This window comes from Crotalus tigris, unplaced genomic scaffold (assembly GCF_016545835.1).
Source record: "Crotalus tigris isolate CLP2741 ecotype Arizona unplaced genomic scaffold, ASM1654583v1 scf7180000017791.1120302, whole genome shotgun sequence".
Lineage (NCBI taxonomy): Eukaryota > Metazoa > Chordata > Lepidosauria > Squamata > Viperidae > Crotalus > Crotalus tigris.
Window position 1 is genome coordinate 968,741 of NW_024096638.1, and position 24,771 is coordinate 993,511.

Below are 24,771 nucleotides of genomic sequence, written 5' to 3' on the forward strand. Positions count from 1 at the left end.
CAAAGACCGTGTTTCAGAGCGACTCGAATGAAGAGAGGCCCGAGCTGTGCTCAAGGCAGATGTTGGTCTCCTGCCTCTTCCTGCAAATTAAACAGATGCAGCTGTTTAAAGCTTCGGAATAAGAAAGCAGTGAGGGAGGCGACTTCCCTTCTGGCTGATTCAGAGCTCCAGAATTGTTTGCCTCTAACATTGTTAATAAGGTCCCAAAACATGATGAACTTGTTCGGCCTGGGGCAGAGGAGGTTGCGACTCGCTTAGCTCTCCCTTTGCGACGGTTGTTCTGTCTCTTGACTGCCGCTGGAGGCTCCCCTTGGCCGCCTCGGATGCTCTGAGCGGCCTGGGAGGGCCTTTTCCCAGCCAAGGTCGCAAGCGCTGCCGTCCAGCAGACAGAAAAGGGGGCCTCGGAGAGCTCGAGACATTTGGGAGCGGAGGAGACAGGAACGGAGCTCTTCGGCTGCCAGCGCACAAGGTGAAGAAAAGGGGCCGGCCCAGGAAAAGCGGGGGGGGGGGAGGGGGAGAGGTCTTGCTTGGCCCCGCAGAGAGTCTGGCAGCTAGGCAGCAATTTTGCAGGTTGCTAATTAAGAGCCTCATCTGAGAGGCTGTGCTTCCAGTCTGGGCACCTGCCTGCCTAACTGCCTGCCTACCTACCTGCCAGCGCAAGCCCAGCTGCCCAGCATACGCCGTCGGGCAAGACTTCGCAGGGAGGCTGGCAGAGAAATCAGCCTGGCTCGGAGGGCAGGGACTGACCCATGGCTGGGACTTGGGGCTGCCGTTCGCAGTTGAAGGAAAGCTGCTGCTGCTTGAGCGAGAGGCGGCACCACAGGTGGTGGGGATCGTGCAGCAGCCGCAGCCGCCCTCGGAGGGAGCCCAGGATGCGGAGGGCAGCGGCTCCAGGAGGTTCTGAGTGGGCTCAGCCTGGAATCGGCCTGGGAGGAAGGGGGATCAAAATGCAATCCCAGCAAACTCCGTAGTAGTTCCTCCTCCTCTCCGGATGTTTTTTTTTTCACCAGGGAGGTGAGCCAAGTCAGTTGGTGCTTTTGAGGCAGCCGGGAGCCCCTCTTCCTCTCCCCCCTTTCCTGTGGGGAGGGGGAGGAGAGAAAGAAGCCAGGGCCTCCCATGTCCAGCCCCTTGCTCGTGCCTGACGCCCTTGGAGGTCTCGATCAGCTCCTCAGGCAGGAGGACAATAACCAGCAGCCAGAGAGACTTGACGTTAGGAGCCTCCTGGGTGGGGGTGGGGCAGCTAGAATCACGGTCGTGGGGGGGGGGGTTTCCAGCCACGGTTGGGCAGCTGGGATGATCTGAGGATTCCTGCCCTGAGCAGCGGCTTGGACTGGAGACCCGCCCAGTTCTCACCGTGCAGAGGAACAGGCAGGAGTCCTTGACTGTTTGCATTCTTGTCTGGAAACAGTCGGGCACATCTGCAGCAGATGCAAAATTGTGGCAGACCGGAAGTAAAGGGCCGGAGCAGTGATGGCTGCCCTGTGGCCGAGAAGGGAGGAGGAAGATTATTAGATGCTGCTGCAGGAAGGTGCAAAATACGCGGCACCCAGAGGGAAAATAAAGCAGGCTGTGAACTTTCAGAGGAACAAGGAAGGACTGTGGAATGGGAAATAGGGTGGGGGGTTCCCGAGGGTCAGGCAGCCCACAGTCTGGCTACAAGGGTCAAAGCATCTATGCACTGACCACACCGATCTGCTTGTCAAGCCAGGATTGAGGATCAGGGGTGTGATAAGCTGACTTCTAAAGCTGGTCAAGTCCCCTGGCAATTATCTCCCGGGAGACTAGTGGGCTTCCTTGAGTGGTTGGCTGGTCACTGTGAGATCAGGCTGCTGACCAGATGGGCCGGGAAGGCGGGCGGTCTGATCCAGTAGGATTCAGCTTTTGGTCTCCTCTCTCTGTTTATTCTTCTAGGGACGAGCGATGCTGTGACGAACAGCTGCGGTCGTTCAGCATCGCATGAACTGCGAGGGCATCTCCATCCATTCCTTCGTTCCATGGAAGAGGAGCAGAAAGGGAGAGCAAATGTTGAACGACCCGGATACTGATGTGCCCTCTGGTCTCTGCCCCCCCCATACAAGTTATCTACATAATGGATTGCTGGCCCTCCAGGCTTGAACCCAGGAGGACGACCGAGTGGGATTTGGCAGAAGAAGAGACCCTGGCCAAGACGGCATCGAGGACAGTTTACTGGAAGCTTCCTCTCTCCCGGCTTCTTCCCACTAGGATGCTCTCCAAACTCAACGCCTGTTTTTTGTTTTTCTTGAGTGGGGGGGGGGCATTTCCAAACAAGGTCACAGCAGCAGCTGCCCACCGTTTCTACTTCCCAGTAATGTTTGTGGGACCAATAAGGGAGAATATTTGTAGCTCAGGGTTGACATGAGGGCTCCTTGGTGCTCTCTGAGGTTGGTGGCTTTCTTGTAGACGTTTCATGACCCAAACTAGGAAACATCATTAAATGATCATCATCATCACTAGAACTGATGATGTTACCTAATTTGGGTCATGAAACGTCTGCAAGAAAGCCACCAACCTCGGAGAGCACCAAGGACCCCTCATGTCAACCTGGAGCTACAAATATTCTCCTTTATGGACATTGATGGAGGAGTGTGTTTTCCGTCCGATTTGGGCCAGAGAGGAGCTGCAGAAGGCGGGCAGATTTGGGAGCCCCCCGTGCAACTGCAGGTGGGCTCTGGCCTGGACAGGCAGGGGCCCAGGCTAAAGGGTCCCCTGCTAATGAGCCCTCCCCAGGAGAGCCCCCCTCCCCCGCACCCCAGGCATAGCTGGTGAAGGGTGGCTGCGGGAGTCAAGAGAGGGAAAGGAGCAGGGGTGCACCCAGGTGTGCCACCCGTGGCTATGCAGCAGGTATTTACCGAGATGCCACCTGTCTGGGTGGCCAGACCCACCAGCCCTGGAGTGGAGAAGCCACATGGTCCCTGCAGAGCCTCTTCCAGCAGCACCTGAGCAAGTGGCCAGCTGGCCGAAGCGGAAGGAAAAGCATAGCTCACGCTGGGTCCAGAAACAGACCAGACCGAGCCCGGCCTGGAGGCGGAGCCCTGGAAGGGAGGGCAGCAGTGGCCCCACCCCACCCCATCCCACTGCTGACTCCCTGCCTTCTCTGAGCTTTGGAATAAATGCACGGCGGCAGCAGCTCTTCTGCTGGGAGAAATCTTTAATGGCAGCCTGGGCGCAGGAGAGGTGCTTCCCTCCCCACATCCCCTCCTCCCCGTGTGGGCTAGGCGGTGCCGGTGCTGGTGGCAGCGGCAGCCACTTCCATAAGCACAAAGCTCTTGACGTGGTGGAATTTGCTGCAGGAGAAGTCCACGTGCAGCTGCATGGCTCCCGTGCGGCGAGGAGTGAACTCAAAGTAGATCTTCGACCGCTCCCCGGCTGCCAGATCTGCCACGCTGGAGCAAGAGGGGGGGAAAGGGGGAGGGGAGTGAGCTTCCCGGCAGGAGCCTTTGGTGGGAGGAGTCGCTTTGAGATAGTGCCAGCTTCCCTTCACCTGCTGGAGCTGAGAGCCAGATGGGGACAGTGGAGAACGTGGCCCTGGGCCCAGCCCCAGAGTCGCTAGCCTGGCCTTCGGGGGGGGGAGGGGATGTTCCACCCTTTGCCCTGGTGGGTCAACTTCAGGCAAGTCTCTGCTACCCCCTCCTCCCCCCCAGTCCCACATACTTGATTTTGATGGCCTGACCCATCAGGGTCACCAGCAGCACACAGTCCTTCACGGGCTCAGGAAGGGGGTTGGCATAGGAGATTTCCACCTTGGCTGGTGTGTTGGCAAACACCTTCGGAGGAACCTTCGGAGGAGAGCAATGGGTCAGCCCGGCATGTCTTCCCAGGGCCACAGAGCAGGGATCTCGGATGCCCCTCCCCCGCCCATTCTCAGATGCCAGGCAGGGCAGAAGGACTGAGGAGGGGGGCCGGGGGGGCTCTCTTCATTCTTTCACTGGAGGTAACCTTTTCTGTACCTGAAGCCCTTCCACCCTTAGCACAAATCGGAGCCCTGAAAAGGAGGCCCTCCTCCCACTTCCCCTCCCCCCCTCGATCCAGAGTGGGAGCAAAAGAGGATCTTTTGCTGGCTTTGAAGAGCAGGAGTCCGAAACCCATGGCAGCCAAACCATCCCTTTTCTTATCTTTAAAATATACTGAAATGCCTCCGAATGATCCAAAATCTGAGATTCTGCAACATCATGGCCAGTTTTTGCCAGTTTGGGCAAATTAAGGATGGAAATGGAAGCGGTTTGCCTCCTGTTCCCTGCCGGGAACCCAGAGGAATTGTCAAGCTGCCAGACCCCACTGGCTGCTGAGCGTCCACCCAGGGCCTCAGCCACTTTCCTGGGCCTCCGGAGGAAGAGCCGCCTGTTCTTCTGCAGGCTGAGCCCAAATCAGCCTGGCTTTCCAGCAGAGAGCAGAGCAGCGCAGCTCAGCCAGCTTCTGGCAAAGGAGCCATGTCCGCTGCGCTCAAGGAGGCCGGCCTAGCTAGGAGAGAGCGAGGCCAGCAGTTCCAGCGTCTCACACGGAAGCCGCCAGAGACGGAGCACCACCACTCTGGTGTGGACACGTGGCCCTAAGGGGTCCTTGGGACCAGAGACGGGGACCGCTGGGGATGGACCGATGGCCACGGCCAGGCTCAGGGCCTGAAGTTCTGGCTGCAGACATGGGTTGTGTGTGTGTGTGTGTGTGTCCAAGAGCTGCTTACCACAATGGAAAGGTTTGGGCTCTCCAGAGTGATGGCCTTCTCCACCAGCAGCTTCACGCCCCTGGGCACGTCACACAGAGCGGTCACCAGCAGCTTCTTGTCATCAGTCAGGGAGTTGCCATAGTGGCCGTAGGTGATCCGCAGGGGAAGGTACTTCTCTGGAAGCCAGGAGACCCCAGTCACAGGCCTGGCCCAGAACGAGCTCGAGCTCTCCCCTTCTCCTCCTCCTCTGCTGCGACCACTCAAGCCCTCCCCCTGCCCCCAACCCTCCCAGTTCTCCTCAGGACTCCTCCGCAGACCGGGTTACCTGAGAGGGCTACCTAAAGCTGTTGCCTCCCCAGCCGCCCTCCTCACTCCCAGGCCAGAGTCCTGATCCCCTGCCCAGACACCGCATTGTGGCTGCCGGGAGCCTTGCCCTGCCTGCTGGCTACGGGGGGGGGGCATGACTGAAGGGGCGGGCAGGGCAGTCCTGGGCTTGGCTGAAGCTCCCGCTGCCTCGGGATGGGACGGGGGGAGCGAAGGGCTCCCCCAGGCGCGCTGCGCCCTCGGCCGGCGGGGTACCTTCCTTGCCGCCCAGGTGGAGGCTGCTGGCCTCCTTCAGGATCTCCTTGACGGCCCGGCGGGTGTAGAGGACGCTGGAGACGCTCAGGTTGATGGCGACCGTCTTGGGAGAGTCGGACAGGTTAGAAAGCGAGAGGATCAGGTTGACGTCCTTCCCCAGCACCGGCGGCTGCGTCAGCTTGAACTTTCCGAAGAGCTCCGGGTGGGCGATCCGCTCTGAGGCGGCCACTTCGGAGGGGCTGGAGCCCGAGAGCAACATGCAGGCTTTCCGGTAGATGCTTCTTTCCTCGGAGGAGCCTGGGGGGGAGGGAAACTAGCTCAGCCGCCCCTCCAAATGCTTTTCCCTGGCGGGCCCCGCGAAAGGTCCAGTTTCTGCCTGGGAGCCTTTCGGAATCGCGGCTCTTTCCCACCGGCTAGGTCGGCCCGGGCGGTGGGAAGAGTCGGGGCGATCCGGCTGCTGGGGGGCGGGGGCAGGGGGCCTTCTAACGGGTAGTTCCGAAGCTCCTTTGGCAGAGCCGAGAAGCCCCGAACGGCGAGGCCACCTTTCCCGAAGCCCTGCGGCTGTCTCTGGGCCTCCTTGTGCCCCGCGGGGAAGGGCTGGTGGTTGAGCCCTCTTGGCCGGCCATTGAAGCCGGTACGAAGCCCGCCGGCTCCTCTCCCGGCCGCGGGAGGGAAATGCGGCAGAGGCCGCTTGCAGGGCCAGCCAGGTTCCCAAAGGCCTCCGTCCCCGAACTCAACCTGTGTCTGCAATGATTGCGTGTAACTAAGGAAATATTGTGTTGAATAGACGTTGCAATTATATTGAGCCCTCCCCCCCGCGCGCCTTCTGCAGAAGTCCCCAACTAGGGACTCAGCAGGAAAGTCTGAGTCAGAGAGCGCTGAGGGCGCCCCCAGCTCGATCCCTGCGATTTCCCCCCCCCACCCACCACAAAGAGTAAGCGCTCCTTTCCCTGCAGGTGGATGATTGTGTTGTGGGGAAAAACAGGGAAGAAGCAGGGGGGAATCTGCAGGAGAAGCGGACCACTGCTGCCCCCCCTCCCCGCAGCTGAGCAGCCTCCCATGTGGCCCAGGGGGTTCGCCTGGAGGGCACTCAGCATCCTCCCCTGCTTTTGGCTTTCCCAAAGCAGACCCATAGGAAGGTCCGAGAAGTGGTTGGACTGTCCAGCCGGGGCTGCCCAACCACAAAGAGGCGACCCTTTGCCTGACTGCAGCCCCCTTGGAGAAGGGAGCGGAAGCGTCCTGCCACGGCTGGGCTTGGACACAGGCCAGGGGGGAGGCTGAATGGACAGTTGATGGTGGAAAGGGGTTATGGCAACCCAGACGGATGGGGGAGGGGGCTGTCTAGGGCCAGTGGAGAGCGATCCTGGATGTGGAATAAGATACATTCAAGCTGCCACTTGCGGCAGGATTTATGCATTGGAAATGTGTGATGTAATTATATCATTTACTAAGCTATTTATAGTTATGGGCCACCCAACACGTAGGGATTCTGGCTGGCCCACAAGATAAAAATAAGAGAAGGCAGAGAATGGCGTCTCAAGCGCCCATAACCCACTGCCGTAGGCCCCTCCTCAGCCAAGGTCTGGGGAGAGAGCCCAGGGAGGAGGGGGGCTGGGCAACTGGAACCCCTGAACCCAACACCAGCCCCTGCCTTGGAGAAGGCACGCTTCCTCGGCCCTGCACGGTGACAGAGGCGGGATCCTGATTGGGCCCAGGCTACCAGACTTCCCAGTGGGGTGGAGAACAGCAGCCAGCCTCAAGGGGGCCTTCAAAGCCCCCCCCCCAGCATTTTGAATGGCATCTGGGAGCTTTGGGCAGCCGGTGCTGGTCACACAGCCAAGGTGATATGTGCTTTGCCCACAGGTGCTTTTATTGCCACATTTTGGACCCCTGTAGCTTCAGAGGGGCAGGTGTGGAAGGCCCAGCCCGGTCCCTGCCTTGCTGGGTTGCTTCTGGAGCCAGGCATGCAGGTGCCAGGCATTGGGCAAAGCACCCCCACCTCCTGTCTCCCCCCCCAGCTTGTAGACTGATTACCTTGTCCCTGGTCTGTATGCTCTTGCATTAACAGCAGCCCAGCATCTCTCCAGTTGCCTTCTGCTCTGAACTCCACAGTTTCCCCTGCCTGGCCTGTTTGTCAAAGGGGGGGGGGGCACCTCGCATCCCCTGGCAGATCCTTTGCTTGCCCCAGCAATGCCCTTTGCAGGACGGCCCCCCCTGCTGCCATTCTGCCACTGCTCTGACCTCCCATCTCGGCAGAGATTCCTCCAGATGTTGGGATAAATATTAGCCGGAGGGACAAAGTGGTGGAGTCAGTTTCACTGGAGGTTTTGCAAGAGAGGCTGCTGGATACTCCTGGCCCACGCCTCCCTTTTAGCCCCGACTCTTGGACCTTCATTCCGCAAACCTAACCTTCAGGAAACTTGTAGTTGTTGGTCACGTCCACCCGCTGGTTGCTGCCCACGGCTTTGGTGCTCAGGGCCCTGCCGATGGAGGAGGTGTCGCAGTAGGCCCTCACCCGCTTCCCGTTGCTGTGCACGACCCACCGGTTGATGTCAGCATTCACCTCGGTGTAGACGAAGGCCGTGTCGTAGTTCAGCTTCACGTCCCCTTGCTTGACTGCCATGACCGAGGCCGGCCCACACTGGTACATCCCTGGAGGAGGAGGAGCAGGAGGAGGAGCAGAACGGGCGCTGGGGCTCTGGGAGGATGGGAGTTGCACTGGGGCTCCAGCCAGTGGGGGGGGGCAGCCCACCTGGACTTACCTTGGCTCCTCTCTTGCGGGGTGGCATCGACCACTTGCCAGCCACTGAACGCGTTGCCCAGGTCCCTCCGGACAAACCAGCTTTCGTTCCAGACGTGGTAGTCCCTGAGGATGGAAGGCAGAAAGGAGACCAGGACGGAGCCCCCGATAGCTCTGGCGGTCTCCCGCCCTGAGGAAGGATTTCACCCGTGAGCCCCCTCCCCCCGCAATGGTTTTAGGGCTGGAAATGTCTCCCAGCCACAACTGAGCCCCAGTCTGCTCTTTCAGCACTTTAGAATAAAATAGAACAGAACAGGATAGAATAGAATAGAGCTGGAAGGGACCTTGGAGGTCATCTAGTCTGACCCCCTGCTCAAGCAGGCGAACCTATACCATTTCAGACAAGTGACTGTCCAGTCTCTTCTTAAAAACCTCAGGTGATGGAGCGCCCACGATTTCTGGAGGCAAGCTGTTCCACTGGCTAACTGTCCTCACTATTAGGAAGTTTCTCCTGCTAGGAAGTTTCTCCTTAATTCCAGGTTGCTTCTCTCCTTGATCAGTTTCCAACCATTGTTTCTTGTCCTTCCCTCTGGTGCTTTGGAGAATAGGTTGACCCCCTTTTCTTTGTGGCAGCCCCTCAGATACTGGAACACTGCTATCATGTCTCCCCTAGTCCTTCTTTTCTCTAGACTGGCCAAACACAAGTCCTGCAGCCGTTCTTTGTATGTTTTAGTCTCCAGGCCTTGGATCATCTTAGCTGCTCTTCTCTGAATTTTTTTCGAAATCTCAATATCTTTTTTGTGGTATGGCGACCAGAACTGGTTACAGTATTCCAGGTGTGGCATTACTAGTGTTTTATAAAGTGGTACTAATACCTCACATGATCTTGATTCTATGCCTCTGTTTATACCACCCAGGACTGTATTAGCTTTTTTGGCTGTTGCTGCGCACGGCTGGCTTATAGTCAAGCGATCGTCCACTAGGACTCCAAGGTCCCTCTCACAGTGGCTGTTTTTGAGCCAGGTCTTGCCCAGTCTGTACTTGTACCTTTGATTTTTCCTGCCTGAATGTAAAAGTTTGTTTTTCTCCACATTAAATTTCATGTTGTTGGATAGGGCCCATTGTTCCAGTCTGTCAAGATCTTTTTGGATCCTGAGTTTGCCTTCTGGGGTGTTGGCTACTCCTATCAGTTTAGTGACATCTGCAAATTTGATGAGTTCCCCTTCAATTCCCTCATCTGCTGAACATGTGAATGACTTGAAGACTTGACCGAAAGAAACACTGTATAAGTATAACCAAGGTATTTTTCTAATTCAATTCATTTTAATTTTTTTCCCTTCCTTTCTCCCTCCCTTTGCTGCCCCAAAGAAGGGGGGGTCAACCTCTTCTCCAAAGCACCTGAAGGCAGGACAAGAAGCAACGGATGGAAACTAATCAAGGAGAGACCCAACCTAGAACTAAGAAGAGATTTCTTGACAGGGAGAACAATTAACCAGTGGAACCAACGGCTCGCCTTCAGAAGAGATGGGTGCTGACATTCTAGCTGCCACATAAGGGCCAGGGGGGGAGGTGGATTGGGGAGCTCTTAGGAGAGAAAGATGACCCCTCCCCTCCCACCACAGGGAGAGCGGGGACCACCTTCTCTCTCCATTCGGATGCAAGGCCACCTCACGTGCTTCACCCGCAAATCTCTCGCACGGGGCCTCCAAGACACGGGTCCCCCAGTGGGCTGACCGCTCCTGCCCCACTGGCAATGAAAGCCTCTTCCCGGCTGGAGGCTCCAGTCCCTGCCTGGCTAAACCCACAAGTTCTCCTCCTGCCCCAGCCAGGTGCCCGTCCCTACCACACGGAGTCTTGTCCCATCTTGAGGCTCTTTCCGGCAGGATCATAGTATTTATCGATACTCAGGTTTGAGTTCGAATCGTGGGCAGAATTGAAGTTTGTGACCAGACGCGTCGGGATCCCCAAGCATCTCAAGACTGGAAGCGAGAGGAACACAGAGTGCGCCAGGGAAGCAACGCTGCCCCACCCAACAGATGCCACCCTCTGGGCTGGCCTGAGGACGCTCCCTTTGCCAGGGCTTACGTACTGGTGCCCGTCACGCCAGCAAAGACCCAGCACTGCCCGTACTGGACAGGCCTGTAGTTGCCTTGCGCCCACTTCCTCAGGATGGACACACTGCCGTCCCACCGGGAAGGGTTCTCATGGTGGGCAAAATTCTCGCTCCACTTGCCCTCCAGCACCCCGTTGTCGTCATTGCCGTTGACCTGAAGGGTGGCAGAAGCTGTCAGGGAGAGGGCAGAGGCGGGTGGGCCAAGCCCCCCAGTGCCTCCTGTGCCCCCTTTTCTCATACCATGGAGCTGACGACGCGTCCCACGTACCGGGGGTCACTCCGTCGTGAGGCATCACCTGCTGGGTCCTGGCGGTGGTAGAGGCTCAGGTGCAGCAAGTGAAGGCAGATGTTGAGGATGTTCTCCTGAAACTGGAGGAGCCAAGAGAAGATTTGCCATTCAGCCTCCCACGAGGGGGAGGGCCCCAGGAGAACCCTGGCAAGATAGGGGATGCCTCTCCATGCCTCCCCCTGCCCCAGAGGGAGCCCTGCCCTTCTCGGGCCTCGCCTGAGGGCTTTGAGGAGGTTTCCCCTTCAGCCTCTGTGAGCACCCCCCCACAGAGCAGCCCCTCCGAGGGCCACAGCAAGAGGCTTTCACTGAGGATGGCGGCCCATGGCCTCCGTGGCGTCGCACGGACTGTGTGTCCAGCTGAGGAAAGACCAAGCGCTGGCCTGGGTGGCATGCAAGCCTTCCAGAAAGCCTTGTCTCGGCCCATGGACCGGGACGCCTGGGGGGGGGAGGCAGGCCAGAGCAGGCCAGCCGCAGGACTCTCCTTGTGACAGGCAGAGCAGGCCGAGGGGGGCACTTCCTGGGTGAGACCAGTTTGCCCTGCGTGGTCCGGGGACAGCACAAAGAGACGAGGGGAGGCCTCTGAGATTGCAGTTCTCCCCCCCCCATAAACAGGGTCAAAGGAGCATCACGGGGCCCCATAGGCACTGAGTGGCCCTTGCCACCTCCAAGGGCTACCTGGCCATAGTACCATCCTCGAGCTTCAATGTAGTTGGCATTGCCCACAAAGATAATGCCATTTTCATTCAGGACGTATTCTTGCCTCTCTGCCTCGTTGGCCATAAAAACCAGATCCCCTGCAGGGAAGAAAGGGGGGGTGAAAAGCCCCCACTTTAGCCAACCTCTGCTCTGCTCCCCCCATCTGACGGCCGGGCCCTACCCATTCTTTTCAGACCAGGCTGGGTTCAGAGGCTCTGAGCCTCCTGACAGCCCTTCTGCCTCCGGCCCCCTTCCCCCGGCCTGGTGCTGAGCCCTCGAGGGCTGGTGCTGGCAGTTCAGGGTGAAAAGGAGACCGGGGTGGGGGGTGGCCGCCTGAGAAGGGTTGTGCTGGCCGAGGGGGCAGCCGGGTGCCCCTCCTCACCTGTGCACCAAGGGTTGAAGAGCAGAACAAACTTCCCCAGGAACCTGGTCGCCACCTGGTTGCCACAGATCACTTGCAGGCTCAGCTTATAGCGGCCGATGGCCGCTTGGCAGGAGCTGCATATGGAAAAGTTGATGCAGTTGCCGTTTCCCGATGTCTGCACCGCGCACCAGGTCCCTCCGACCAGCTCGTTGGAGAGGGCAAACGCACACCTGGTGTGTTGGGCCTCGGAAGGGCCTGGGCCTGCCGGGGACAAGAGGGACAACATGGTGGGGGGGGGAAGCCCAGTTGAACCCCACGAAGAAGCTCCAGTGGGTGCCCAGTAAAGACCCCTCCCCTCCCCTGCTGGGCTCCCGGTGGGGAGTGAGGCCCTCCTCCCCTGCCCACCAAGGGGGCTCCCCTTCCTTTCCAGCCCAGGCCGCTGGGCGGGGTGGGCTTTCTCCACTGGGCCCAAAGGGGCCACAGACGGGGATTGGGGTATCCAAGGGGCTGCTTGGGTGGTCCATGCCGAGGAAGGGATGGGATCTGATGGTCCCTGAGGTCACCTGAGGGATCTGCTGGCTGGCCTGGGAATTGCCCTGAGGAAGGGAGCAGGCAGGGTAGCCTGGAGCTGAGAAGCTTACTGTACCCGAGTTGTGCCCCCCACCCCTCCCATCTCTGCAACCTGTGGCATCCACCTCTCCATGGAGGGGGATGGGGGGGGCTGGGGGGCCCTTACCCGTCTCTGCCACGAAGGCCAGTCTCTCCCCCGCCTGCGGAGCCCTGTTGAAGTACAGGTTGAAGTCCACCTTCTGCCCGCGGCGGGCGCACAGCTCTGTGCCAGCAAAGAAGTTGGTGTGATGCGCCTGGGAATTGCTGGGCACCTGCCAGTTGATTTGCGTCGGGATCAACTCTGCACAGCAAGAAGGAGAGACCAGCGCGAAACCTTTTGACCTGCCTGCTGGCTGGTGGGCCTCACTTTGTGAACCTGGGGGGGCAGCAGTGGGGGCGCCTCCCCTCCCTCCCTTCCCGTGGCCTGTGGGATCAGATCCCTGGAGGGAGGGGAGCCGCCACCCCAAGTACAACCTTTTTTATTTGTCCAGATAGTCCTCAACCTATGACACCACTGAGCCCGCAAGTTCTGTTGCTAAGTGAGATATTTGTTAAGTGGGTTTTGCCCTGTTTTATGACCTTTCTTGCCACAGTTATTAAGTGAATCACTGCAGTTGTTAAGTTAGTCACACGGTTGTTAAGTGAATCTGGCTTCCCCACTGGCTGCTTGTCAGGAGGTCGCAAAAGGGGATTGTGTGACACCCCCCCCGGATGCCGTGACGGTCATAAGTACGAGCCAGTTGCCAAGCGTCAGAATTTTGATCATGTGACCACGAGGAGGCTGCGACATTTGTAAGTGTGAAAAATGGTCGTAAGTCGCTTTTTTCCAGTGCCGTTGCAGCTTTGAAGGGTCACTAAATGAAGCGTTGTAAGTCGAGGGCTGCCTGTGTTTTGCTCACTAATCAGCTCCTTGTCCATCAGTCATTTTTTCATACAGAACTGACAAGACAGTGAATAACACCAGGTCCCCTGCTCAGGAAGGGGGTTGGACCTCCAAGGTCTCTTCCAGCCCAGTTATTCCATGTTCTAAATACACAATATTTGTATTTGTATTCCCAACAACATTTGTAAAAATACAGGAACTGCTGGGTAAGCGAATTACATCAACTTGGAAAACTACTCGGCAAAAGAAGAAGACACAATAGTCCAGATGGACTATTCTCTGAATAAACATTTGTGTCAAGGCTGCTAACATCTGACAAGCAGATGGAAATGTAGCCATCTTTTCTCTTTCGCTTTGAGAGTTAGAGTAGATGATGCTGGGAGGGGAGGGATGTGGATGAGAATCCAGCTAGTCATAACAACAATAACTCAGCCATGGGAATCAAGGTTATTGCGCCCAGAGCTGATAAAAGATTTGATGGGCTGGAGAGAGGAAGCCCCCCCCCCTTCAAGCCAATTAGGGAATGTGATTTATGACTATTAATTGGAGGAGGAAATTGTGCTTTGCTACTTTGGGGGGGGGGATTCAGTTTTCGGCTTTAACTATGTAGTGTCAATGCTTTGTTTCTCAAATAAAAGATTCTTTAAGGTAAACAATGTCTCCAAGTTCTTTTAAAGAGTTTCATCTGTTGGAACCATGACAATTTGTTTGAATATGGCTAAAAGAACAGAGAATTTTGAACATAAAGGGGCCTTATAACAAGAAGGATAAGAGATTTAAGTAATATAGTATGTTTTATAATATATGAAATGTTAAAATAGGTTGATGTAACTTTTATTAATATAAGTGAAATATAAACTGATTAAAAGGGATTATATCTAGATACTATAAAGATAAAAAGTATAGTATTTTTATAATGCATGACATAAAATATTGGGATGCTGTACCTAAATGGGAAAATTTGGACAGTTAGATAACTAATACGAAGAAATTATGACTGATAAGAATTTGATTGAATATAAGCAAACAAAAATTATAAAAATAGGATGCATGCTGAAGTAATGAGATGATGGTTATGAGAATAATATAAACTGAAAAAAATGTTATATAGAGAGATTATTATTATTTGTATAAATAGAAAAAAATGCCTATATCCTAATCATTTATATATTGAAAATATTAAGAATTATATTTTAGCTAAGGTTGAAGAAGGAGAATACAAATGTGAGAAGGGAAGATCAAAGAAATATATAATTAATTAATATATTAATTATGGAATTATCAAATTTAATTATTGTTTGTTAATTAATTATTATTGTCCTTTTTTTCTTGATAAAATATAAACCAAGACAATACACTGTACACCAGGCACTGGAGATTGCTATAGTTAAAAACCAATAAAATATTTATAAAAAAAAATAAATACACAATATTTGACAAACACCTCTGGGATCCCTTTTTTTCTTTTTGTTCTCCTCTAGATTGCTTTGCTGTCACTGTTCCTTTGTCTTATGCTGGTTTTGCTTTGTATTTTGGGGGGGGGGTCAAAAAGTTTTAAGAATTGTTAAAAGTTACCAGAGTCAGGTGGAATATATAAATTTAATGCATTATTATTGTGATAAATGTGATAGAGAACATATGAAAAGCTGTAACAGAAATCTGTTAGCAGATGAGGCAACATACAATCAATTCCAGCCCTTGCGGTGGTTTGTGGTGTGTGTCCCTGAGCCTGATGTGAACACCATCTCGGCAACAGCATCTCCTCCTGGGGGCAGCCCTCGACTTTCAGGTCCCGCTCCCCAGAAGTGAGGGCTCTCACGGCTGGCGTTAAGGAGAGCCCTGGTGAGGGGCTGGGGGCTGAGGGGCCGGGTAATGTTCCCACCCCACCATCTTCTGAGCCGCAGGTGCTGAAGGCATATCCCCCTCCCCCTCCTGCCTGGGGACTTTCCAGAGAAAGGCAAAGACAATGATGCCCCCCCCCCAAATTCCCCCAGAGGCAGGGCCAGGGCTCTTTCCGGTTGGGGGGGCGTGGGCGTCTGGCAGGGAGCAGGCAGCAACTGGCTGGCAGGAAGACCCCGCCAGAAAACTGGGGCCAGAAGCCGTTTGTGTGTGCCTACAAGACCCTGCCTGCATGCTCCCCCCCCCCATCCCAGGCAAGGAAAACCAAAAACATGGAAGGTAAGAATTAACCTCCGACTGACAAATGAATCGCCCTGTGCCGAGGGAGCAGCAGTAGCAGCTACTCTGGCATGTGCCCCACTGAGCCGGTGGGGCAGTCCTCTGCTCCAAATGGGGTGGGGGGACTGGAGAGGCTGCAGGGGGAGGGACAGACGCTGGAGGAGAGACCATCCCAGGCCTGCCGTGCCTGGCAGGGGACTGGCCCTGCCGCCTGCAGCATGAGAGCACCCCAGGAACTTTCTAGGAGAAAGGCAGTGCCACGAGCCAGCCCGGCTTCAGCCCGTGACCCAGGAGGGGGGGCGCTGGAGGGGGGCTGGGTTCCTCAATTGCCCAGACGTGGTGCCAGGCTCAGGCTCCAGGATGGCTGGAGAAAGTCCTTCGGGAACCGGGCTAGGACCTGACAAGGGAGCTCCTAACGCTCTGCCGCTTCACCAGCCACCAGGGCCAGAGGGGCCAGGCAAAGCCACGGCACCCTCGGTCTCTCCTGGGCAGCCACGCGAAGGGAGGCCCCCAGCCGCACTCACCTGCCATGGCTGCTTCTCCTCTTCCGCACTTCAGCTGGGGAGGCTCTGGCGCATTCCCTCGACTACCTATCGCCACTGGCCTGAGTGAGATGCCAGGCAGCTCCTGCTGATGCCTATAAAACGATCCAAGGGCAATTAACCGGGTCCTCTAATAGGCGCAGCACCAATTTTCCTCCTCAGTGGGAGGTTCACCCGGGGAGGCAAAGCCGTCCTTTTTACTCAGAGGAAGCACATTCTCGGCTGCAGGAATGCCAAACTGGATTTCCTCGGTGGAATTCCAAGGCCAAGAGTCACCCCCCCACACACAAGACATGGAAGTAGGTGTGGAGGAAGAGGCCGCCAGAGGAAGTGCGGAGCAGCACCTGCTCAGGTGCGCCCATTCGCAGGGCTGCCACTTCAGACAGGCTGCATTTACACCCAATTATCCCTCCGCTCTGGGGCAGGTGCCTCTCGTTTCCACGCCCTCCTGTCTTTGCCCCCAGGAGGTCAGGGGGCCACACACGCACTGCCCTGCTTCTCCTCCCCAGGGTCGAGGGAGCTTTGGGGGTGCTCCAAGCCAGAACACGACAAGAGGCTGAAAATCACCCAAAGAGCCTCAGCCCCCCCCCCCGGGCCTGCAAAGGCCCTTGTACCGCTCCCACACGGTGCCCATCGTTGCCTGCCCCTCCCCCCAGGTTTTCCCTCTCAGGGTTGGGAGGGAGCAGGGGCTCCCCTTTGTCTTCCCAGCTCATGGATGGACGTGGCTTCTGACCCCCGTGGCCTTGGTAAGAATGGGAAGAGAGTTCGGCCTGAAAGCGGGGGATGCTTGGGGGGGGAGGACTCAAGGGTGCAGGAGCCCCTTCCGGGCTGTGGGGCCTGTTGCCGAGGCCCAGACACTGAAGGGGAGAGCAGCGGCTTTCTTCTCCCAGCAGCTTCAGGGAACTTCTCCTACCCACAAAGTCCTACAGGTCATCGTTTTGATTTGGTCCTTTCCCGGTTGACATCTGGTTCTGTTCCTACCTTCACCCAAACAAAAATGGGGGTTCTTTCTTCCTTTCTTTCTTTCTTTCTTTCTTTCTTTCTTTCTTTCTTTCTTTCTTTCTTTCTTTCTTTCTTTCTTTCTCTTTCTCTGTCTATCTGTCTTTCTGTCTTTCTGTCTCCCCTACCACACCACTGGGTTCTCCTGAGTCCACTCAGTCTAGAGCTGCTTTCGGCATCACCTCCTTTCTCCCCACTGTCTTCTCACATCTCCAAACCACCAAGCCTCCTCATCTGAGATGGGGAAGAGAGCAAGGGGGCTAGCTCTATACGCCTGCCAGAAAGCCCCCTGACCCCCCCCCCCACTGCCTCTTGGACACTCACCACTTTCTGCAGTGGATCCAGCTGTGCTCTTGCAGGTGGGATCCTCCAGGAAGCACCTGCCCTCTCCTCCTCCTCCTCCTCCTGCTGCTGCTGCTGGTGCTTAGGCAGTTTTGGGTGTTGTTTCAGTGCCAGCTCACTCCACCCCCCCACATTACCTGCACTGGTCTGGGCTGCTCAGCCCCGGTAATTCCTTCCCACTTTAGGGCTCCTTCAAACTGTGCCTTTGTGCTGCAAAGTCCCGAGACTTGTCCCGCTTCCCCCACCCACCCCACAACACACAGGAACACACACCTTTGTTGCCGGTAGACCTGCTTGCCTCAGCTGGTCATGCCCTCCCCTCCCCAGGGTGTTCCTTGGTATCTGCCTGGCTTGCCTTTCCAGTTTGGGAATTCAGCCACTGAGCTGCGGCTTCATCCTTGTTTATTTCCTGCCGACTTCAGAGGAAAACACTTTGGCTTCACCTAAACGTCACGCAGGATCCTGGAAATCTGCCACAGTTGGGTAACCCGGGCCTCCTTCCACGCCCCACTTAATGGGCCCGATGTGGATCTGGGTCCTTCTGAGGAGGAAGTTGGCGGCTGCCCTGCCTTGCTCTCTGAGTCACTGCGTGGGGTAGCCGGGCGATTCCTCTCCTGGAAGTGCCATTCCCAACAGTCACCCCCTCTGTCCCCCCTCCACTCCCCTGTGCCCCACCCTCCTCTGCCCACAGAGCCCGACCACCCTCCTTCCTTCCCTTCTTCCTTCCTTCCTTCCTTCCTTCCTTCCTTCCTTCCTTCCTTCCTTCCTTCCTTCCTTCCTTCCTTCCTTCCTTCCTTCCTTCCTTCCCCAGCTTCCAGACAACCAGGTGAGCCGCAATTACCTTCTTCCCAGTGCGGGGATGCTGGCAGGCAGCCAACGGCACACACTGACAGCTGTCACCTCTTTCCCACTGCTCCTGTTGTGAGCCTCGTCAGGATGCTCAGAAGAGCCCAGGGCTCCAGCTGCCTTTTTGGAGCCACGAGGCAGAGCTGCCAGGGGCCCAGAACACCGGCATTCGGAGCTTCCCCCCAGTGTGCCACCCAGCCCCAAAAATGCCCAGAATCCAGGCCCTTTTCCCAAATGCGCTCTCTCTCTCTCTCTCTCTCTCCCCCCCCCCCGGCATCCATCGTTTCCCTTGGGGGGGCATCGAAGCAGGACAAGTGGGAGCCTTTGGAGGGGGTTCTAACCCTCTATGCACCCTGAAGCACATAGGAGAGGTTGCTCTGCAAGTGTGAAGGTGACATGACTGACCTCAGCCATATTCTTGCAGCCCCCTGCCTCATTTTGTTGAAATGGTGCAGTGAGTGGTTGTCCTGTCCACGTTGTTGAATGGTAGTTATTATTTCTCTCAATTCTGCACCAATTAGACTGTGTCCAGAGAGTTATGATACGTTTTGAGCCTTGGGCATTGACAACCTGGCCAGCCCTCAAGATGAGAAAGGGCTTGGAAGAAAAAGCTGAAAATAGACTGTGGATGGATTTAGCAGAAAGACATAAACAAGGCCAGGGGGAGACCTAATAGCTGCCTTGAAGTACCTGATGAGCTGTCACATGGAAGACAAAGCAGGCATCTTCAGAGATGGTCTGGTAGGAGATAAGAAACAAGGAGACTCCATTACAAGCTAATATCACTTTACAACGTCTTGGTAAGGCCACACTTGGAATACTGCATCCAGTTTTGGTCACCACAATGTAAAAAAGATGCTGAGACTCTAGAAAGAGTACAGAGAAGAGCAACAAAGATGATTAGGGGACTGGAGGCTAAAACATATGAGGAACGGTTGCTGGAATTGGGTATGTCTAATTTAATGAAGAGAAGACGAGGGGGGACATGATAGCAGTGTTCCAATATTTCAGGGGCTGCCACAAAGAAGAGGGAGTCAGGCTATTCTGCAAAGCGCCTGAGAATAGAATGCAGAGAAGCAACAGATGGAAACTGATCAAGGAGAGAAGCAACTTAGAACTAAGGAGAAACTTCCTGACAGTTAGAACAATTAACCAATGGAACAACCTCCCTCCAGAAGCGGTGAATGCTCCAACACTGGAAGTTTTTAAGAAGAAACTGGACAGCCATCTGTCCGAAATGGTGTAGGGTTTCCTTCCTGAGCAAGGGATTGGACTCGATGACCTCCAAGGTTCCTTCCAACTTGATGATGATGATGATGATACAGGAGGATCTTGACAGACTTGAACATTGGGTGCTAACATATAACAAAATGAAATTCAATGGTGAAAAAAAGTAAGGTTCTACATTTATCTAAGAAAAACCAAATGCACAGGTACCTGGCTCAATAGCAGTAACTGTGAGAGGGATCTTGAAGTCCTAGGGGACAATCACTTAACTATGAGCCAGCCAGGTGCTGCAGCTGCCAAAAAAGGCAACACAGTACTGGGCTGCATTAACAGAGGGATAGAATCAAGATCTCATGAAGTGTTAATACCATTTTACAAGGCCTAAGCAGGGGGTTGTACCAGAAGACCTCCCTTCCAATTCTATTCTATTCTATTCTATTCTATTCTATTCTATTCTATTCTATTCTATTCTATTCTATTCTATTCTATTCTACAAGCAAGTAAATGTCAGCTGGACATCAGGAAAACTTTCCTAGTAGTAAAAGCTGGAGGACTGTTTATGTTGGACGGCCGTTGTGGCGGACAAGGCGTTCTCTGCATTCTTGCTCAATTCCAGCTCTCTGCTGGTTCTGCTCCCAAACTGCCGTTGACTCCTAGTGACCACGTGGGGGGACCTTCTTCAGAAGGATCTGCTGCTCTAGTATTTCATACTAGAGTTTCTTGTAAGGAAGGAAGATCTTCCATAGTGAGCAGAATTCCAGTATATCCCTTCCATCTTCATTCAAGTCAGTCATTAGCTGTCTGTTGGCATTACTTAGCTACTAGTTCAAGGTTTAAAACTTCTTGTGAGTTTGGTGATCTTCTGGAATCTTCTGGAAAATGTGCTTTTAAAAAATCTTTTTGTGTAAGAGGCTCCAAAGTCGTTCACATGCTGGCTGGTTTAGGGAAAAGCAGCACTTTTCATTCCGTGAGACTCCTCTGTTAGTAGTATCATCTGGCCTCTAGTTTGCCATTTGGATAGGGAGAATATCCGGCCTTCTTCCGAAGGCTGTGCTGAGGTCCGGGTGTACAACTTCTACAGCCTTCCTCTAGATCAGGGTTCCCCAAAGTGGTCAATATCGACCCCCGAGAGTTGAAGGCGCTATCCAAGGAATTGATTTAACACACGCAAATGGGGCCGTGAGCAGTGGTGGGATTCAGATATGTGAACATCCACATCTCTGTATGGATGCCGCTTCCAGAAGTCCATTCTGGGCCCAGGCAACAAAAAGTTAGCTACCAGTTCTGCTGAACTGGTGCGAACTGGCTGAATCCCACCACTGGCCGTGAGCATGCAAATGGGGCTGCTAGAATCGGCACGAGACTAATGCTAGCACAAGGCTTGTTATGAGATTAGCACCGCTGCAAGGGTATGTGTGCACACGCACATGTGCACGTGCACTGGCCAGCCACTCACATGGCACGGTGGCCAAGAGGCCACGGCCCGGTAGTGGGCCACGGCCCATAGATTGAGGACCTCTGCTCTAGTTCAACCCACTGCTCAAGGCAGTTTCAGCTTAGTTGGGTAAAGACAACTGGCGCCTCTCCAAAAAAGAGAGGCCGCTCTTGGGGCATCCGCTGCTCCCCATCAGCCGCTCCTGCTTCTCAGGGTTTAATCTCCGTGTCTCCCTCCAGTCTGTCCCTGCCTCTTGACCAGGGCTCTTGCTGCATCTCATTCTGGAGAGAGACCAGATTAGGGAGCCTCCACAGCTGGAAATTCCTGCTGACCTTGCAAGCCAATTAGGAAATAAAGGAGCCAGTGGGATTAAGGACGTGGGAGGCGGGCACCGAAGAGCCAAAGGAAGTAGGAGAAATTGTTGCCTCCCTTCTTCCTCTTATCTGCCTCCTTCCTGCAGGAACCAGCTCTGGAACCTGTTTGAAGGGCTGAGGTCATCATTTCCCTTCAAGGAAGTTTGGGATTGCACACAACCTCCCACTCCGCCACTTCCCAGGAAAGGTTGGCTGCAATTGGCCAAATTATTATTAATTTCCCAAGATCAAGATAATTTGCTTTGGAGTAGCCTCATAACCGGCATCTGCACCTCCAAGTGCAGCCACAACAAGGCAAGCTTTGTGAGAGTGCAGCTGCGCGGATTCTTGGCTGGGCCACGCCTGAGTTTGAGAACCTGTCCCCAAGGGAAGTTCCCAGCCACCACCCCCCCCTGGGCTCCCCAGGCCCTCCAGGTCCCCTCCCATGGGGACTCCCTCTTGGGAGGGGGGAGACCTGTCAGCTGATCCCCCTGCCTTGAACCCAGGTGCCTGTGGGAGACCCAGAGGAGGGGCCCCTCTGTGCTCAGCTTGGCCTTCTGCTCTTCCCGAGCAGAGCCTCTGTCTCTGCATCCCTTCCGTCTTCTCTGACCCTGGCCCAGGAGCGACAGGCTTCTCGCTATAGAGCTTTGCCTCCTGTCCCCCCAGACTCTTCCAGTCTCCGACTGCCAGAGGCCCCCTCCTTTTACCTGCTCAGGGCTCCCAGGCCTGGTCTCCCCGGCTGAGCTTGCCTGCACCAAACAGAAGGGCCGTATAGGTATCCTTCTCCAAACATTCCTCCCCCCCCCCCGCTGTTCTTGTTCCCAGTAATTGAAATCAGTTGAAATCCAGGCCAGGCGAGGGGGCTCCTAGTCCCGAGGGCAGGCTGAAGGGCCCCTCCCAGAGGGAGAGGCTGGCCTTGGGAAAGCCTACAGCCTCAAGCAGGAGCCTTTTCTTCAGGGCGAAGATGAAGCTGCCATCCAACTTTCATAGTTGTCTTTTAATTACTCCCCCCTGCAAGCACAGTCATAAATTTGCACTGTCACAGGCACTAATGAAAAGCAAGGGCTCCTTGGCTGCTCTGATGCCACCAAATCACCTCTCAGCTAATCCTGCAGAGGCTCTAAAACCATGGCCGGTATTAGCCGGGCCTGCTCTGTCAATTCCCCTTTGGCGGCTGGCAATTCCCTGCCTGTCCTTTGCTGCTGATTCAAGGACTGAGTCCCTTGCACCCCCCCTACTCACATCCTAATTTATTCTGAGGGGGAAAATGTCCCTCTCTTCTGGGCTGCGCTGAACGTGAGTCCCGTGCCCAGTTCTGGACACCCCACTTTCAAGAGGACATGGAGAAGCTGGAGCAGATTAATCCTAACTCTAATCTAGTCATTCTGCTGCTCCTTATGGGTGATGGAGGGCCACCCACTTTCTGACCCTCGGTCTCTGCAGCCAGTTCAGCAGCAGCACCCACATTTGGAGCCCCAGCCGTAAAGATGGCAGGTCCATTGGCCAATGGATGAGGGTCCTCACCTGCCACCATCGTCCCAAACCCGGGTTGATGATGGAGAGCCTGCAGCGGCCAAGCGGTCCTCAGCGTCCCAGAGGAATGAAGTGGTCTCTGGAAAGCCGGCAGCAGCCACCCTGGTCTCTCCCTGGTCAGAAACTCACCTCCTGCTGCTCCTTGTCCTCCAGATGTTGGAGGGAGTATGGTGTGACTTTTGCTCTGTCCACAGGTCTCCCTCTACCCGAGATCTGATGTCCAGGAAGAATGTGCCTCCCATGGAGAGTTTACTGACTTTGCTGTCTGGAGAAGAAGGGACCCACACGGGGAGGGCCTGGCTTTGCCTCGGGGAGACCAAGGACTGGACACACTCAGCGTAGGAAGCTCCATTTTGCAACGTCATCTGGAGCTTTAAAGCGGTCAGTTTTGTGTTTGGTTTTGCACGGACGTTTATGGGGGCTCAGACTCACTGTAACGGGGGGAGGGATGAGGAGTGGACTAGGCTACATTTCGCAGGTGGTCCCTGCATTTTTGTTAGCATGCCTGGCTCCATTTTTTAGGCAGTGGGTGAAGCACCCGGAGGAGGGCTTTTGTTTCCAAATAGAACATAGGTTCCATAGGGCTGGAAGGGACCTCGGAGGTCTTGTAGTCCAACCTCTTGCTCAAGGCAGGATGCCTTGTACAGTCCTGGCCAAGTGGTTGTCCCCTCTGTTCTTGAAAACCTCCAGCGATGGAGCACCCACAGCCCCAGGAGCAAAGCTGTTCCATTGATAAATTGTTCTCGCTGACAGAAAAGTCCTCCTTCCTTGTCTTCAACAAGCTTCCACTCCTTACTTCTTGTCCTGCCCTCTGGGGTTTTGGAGAATGGGTCAACAACCCCTCTTCTTTTTGACAGCCCCTCATCTACTGCAGGACAGTTCTCAATTATTCTCTTCAGTAGGCTGCTAGACACGCCTTGTTCCCTCAACCGTTCCTCTCTTTTACCTCCGGACCCTTTATTATCCTCCTTGCCCTTCTCTGCACATTTTTTAGGGTCTCAAGTCTTTTTTTTTTTTGTATTGTGGTGACCAAAACTGGATGCAGTACGTCAAGTGTGGCCTTTCCACTGCAGTATGAAATAGTACCATCACTTCCAGAATAAGAGAAGCACACCAGCTTGCATCAGGATTATTTATCTATTTATCTATCAGATTTATAAGGCTGTCAAATTCCATGGTAAATCTGAGCAGGGTGCGTGCTAAAGCAAACCTGCACTGTCCACGTTAGGAGAAAGAGCAGTGATGCCAGTGCCATAAACCTGCCACCTAAGATGCGCATTAAGGGGTTGTCCCTCCTCCTGGCCAAAGCTGAAGAGGGGGGGGGACATGTTTTAAGGACTCTTTGAACAAGGGCAGGGGAGGGGCCGTACATATCTCTGAGGAGGCGGGATTGCTATGCCGGAGGACTGGAGCTGGTGCTCATCTGGCTCCCTCCGCAGGGGCCATAAGCTAAACAAGTGAACCCTCCATTCATGGGGCAGGAATCCTCCGTTCTCCTCCGGTTTCCCCCTCCTTGGAATTGGGGGCAACGGTGCTTTTAGCACCTGCCCGCTCCCCTCCCCACTCCCGCTGGCAAATTAAGGAAACCCCCGTTCAGTTCCCAGGGTGTGCGTGTGTACCGTGGCCAGGCCTCAGTGCAAGCGGTGCACCATAACAAATTGTATACATAGAGAGAGAGAGAGAGAGAGAGAGAGAGAGGGAGGGAGGGAGGGAGGGAGAGAGAGAATATCACCCCACAACAGACCCGTGTTGGTGCAATCACACACTCAACTCGACCCCTGCCCCAGATCGGTAGCTTTTCTTCTTTCCTGTCTCTGCTTTCTTTAAACCGAGTCTGCTCGGTTTCCCACTTGACTGAAAGGCACAGAATGCTTCACCCCCAGGATCTTTAGAAGACTGAGAGAAGCTGGATAAGACATCATGGAACCATTGGTGCAGTCCTGGGGCCCTAATTGAATAAATTATTATAATTGAATAAAAATAGATTAATTTATAATATAAAGGTGGGATAAAAATCTAAGAAATAATTTAGCTTATACTTATCTACCCAAGCAGCTTTTTAAGTCTAAGTGTTCTAATGTCCTTTATTTGCTGCTTATTTCCTATTTCCTGTATTTAGTGATCTTTTTATTGCATTTTTGTCAGCCCTTCGGGGCCCTTCGGAGGGTTCGGGACAGGAGCTACAGGTCTTCTAAACGCCTCAGAGTCGGGCGCAGCTGAAGCTTTAAGGGCCCCCACTGGAGAAAATGAGAAAACGGCACCATCCGGGTCTGATCCACGCGGACCGCTTTGGGGTTCAGGATGAAAGGGGGGGGGTTGGTCACGCTTGAAGACAGAGCTGGGGGGGGGAGGAGAAGCCTTC

The 24,771-nt window shown here is 54.8% G+C and overlaps 1 protein-coding gene across 3 annotated transcripts; it reads right to left on the reverse strand.

Annotated features, from left to right (window-relative positions):
- Positions 1–3,149: 3,149 nt before the first annotated feature.
- Positions 3,150–17,495, reverse strand: LOC120307571 (protein-glutamine gamma-glutamyltransferase E-like). Of its 3 annotated transcripts, none has more exons than XM_039342443.1 (14): positions 17,289–17,495; positions 15,657–15,769; positions 12,199–12,372; positions 11,481–11,723; positions 11,078–11,196; positions 10,354–10,482; positions 10,090–10,267; positions 9,844–9,979; positions 8,023–8,126; positions 7,670–7,912; positions 5,261–5,557; positions 4,700–4,857; positions 3,673–3,797; positions 3,150–3,404 (listed from the first exon to the last, which is right to left on the reverse strand). In XM_039342443.1, the coding sequence occupies exons 2-14, from the start codon at positions 15,661–15,663 to the stop codon at positions 3,233–3,235; spliced, it is 2,085 nt and encodes a 694-aa protein (XP_039198377.1). In that variant the 5' UTR covers positions 15,664–15,769; positions 17,289–17,495; the 3' UTR covers positions 3,150–3,232. The 3 variants fall into 3 exon arrangements, with proteins under 3 accessions (XP_039198377.1, XP_039198376.1, XP_039198378.1); XM_039342442.1 differs by lacking the exon at positions 17,289–17,495 and adding an exon at positions 16,998–17,230; XM_039342444.1 differs by lacking the exon at positions 17,289–17,495 and adding an exon at positions 17,153–17,213.
- Between the last annotated feature and the right edge of the window lie 7,276 nt (positions 17,496–24,771).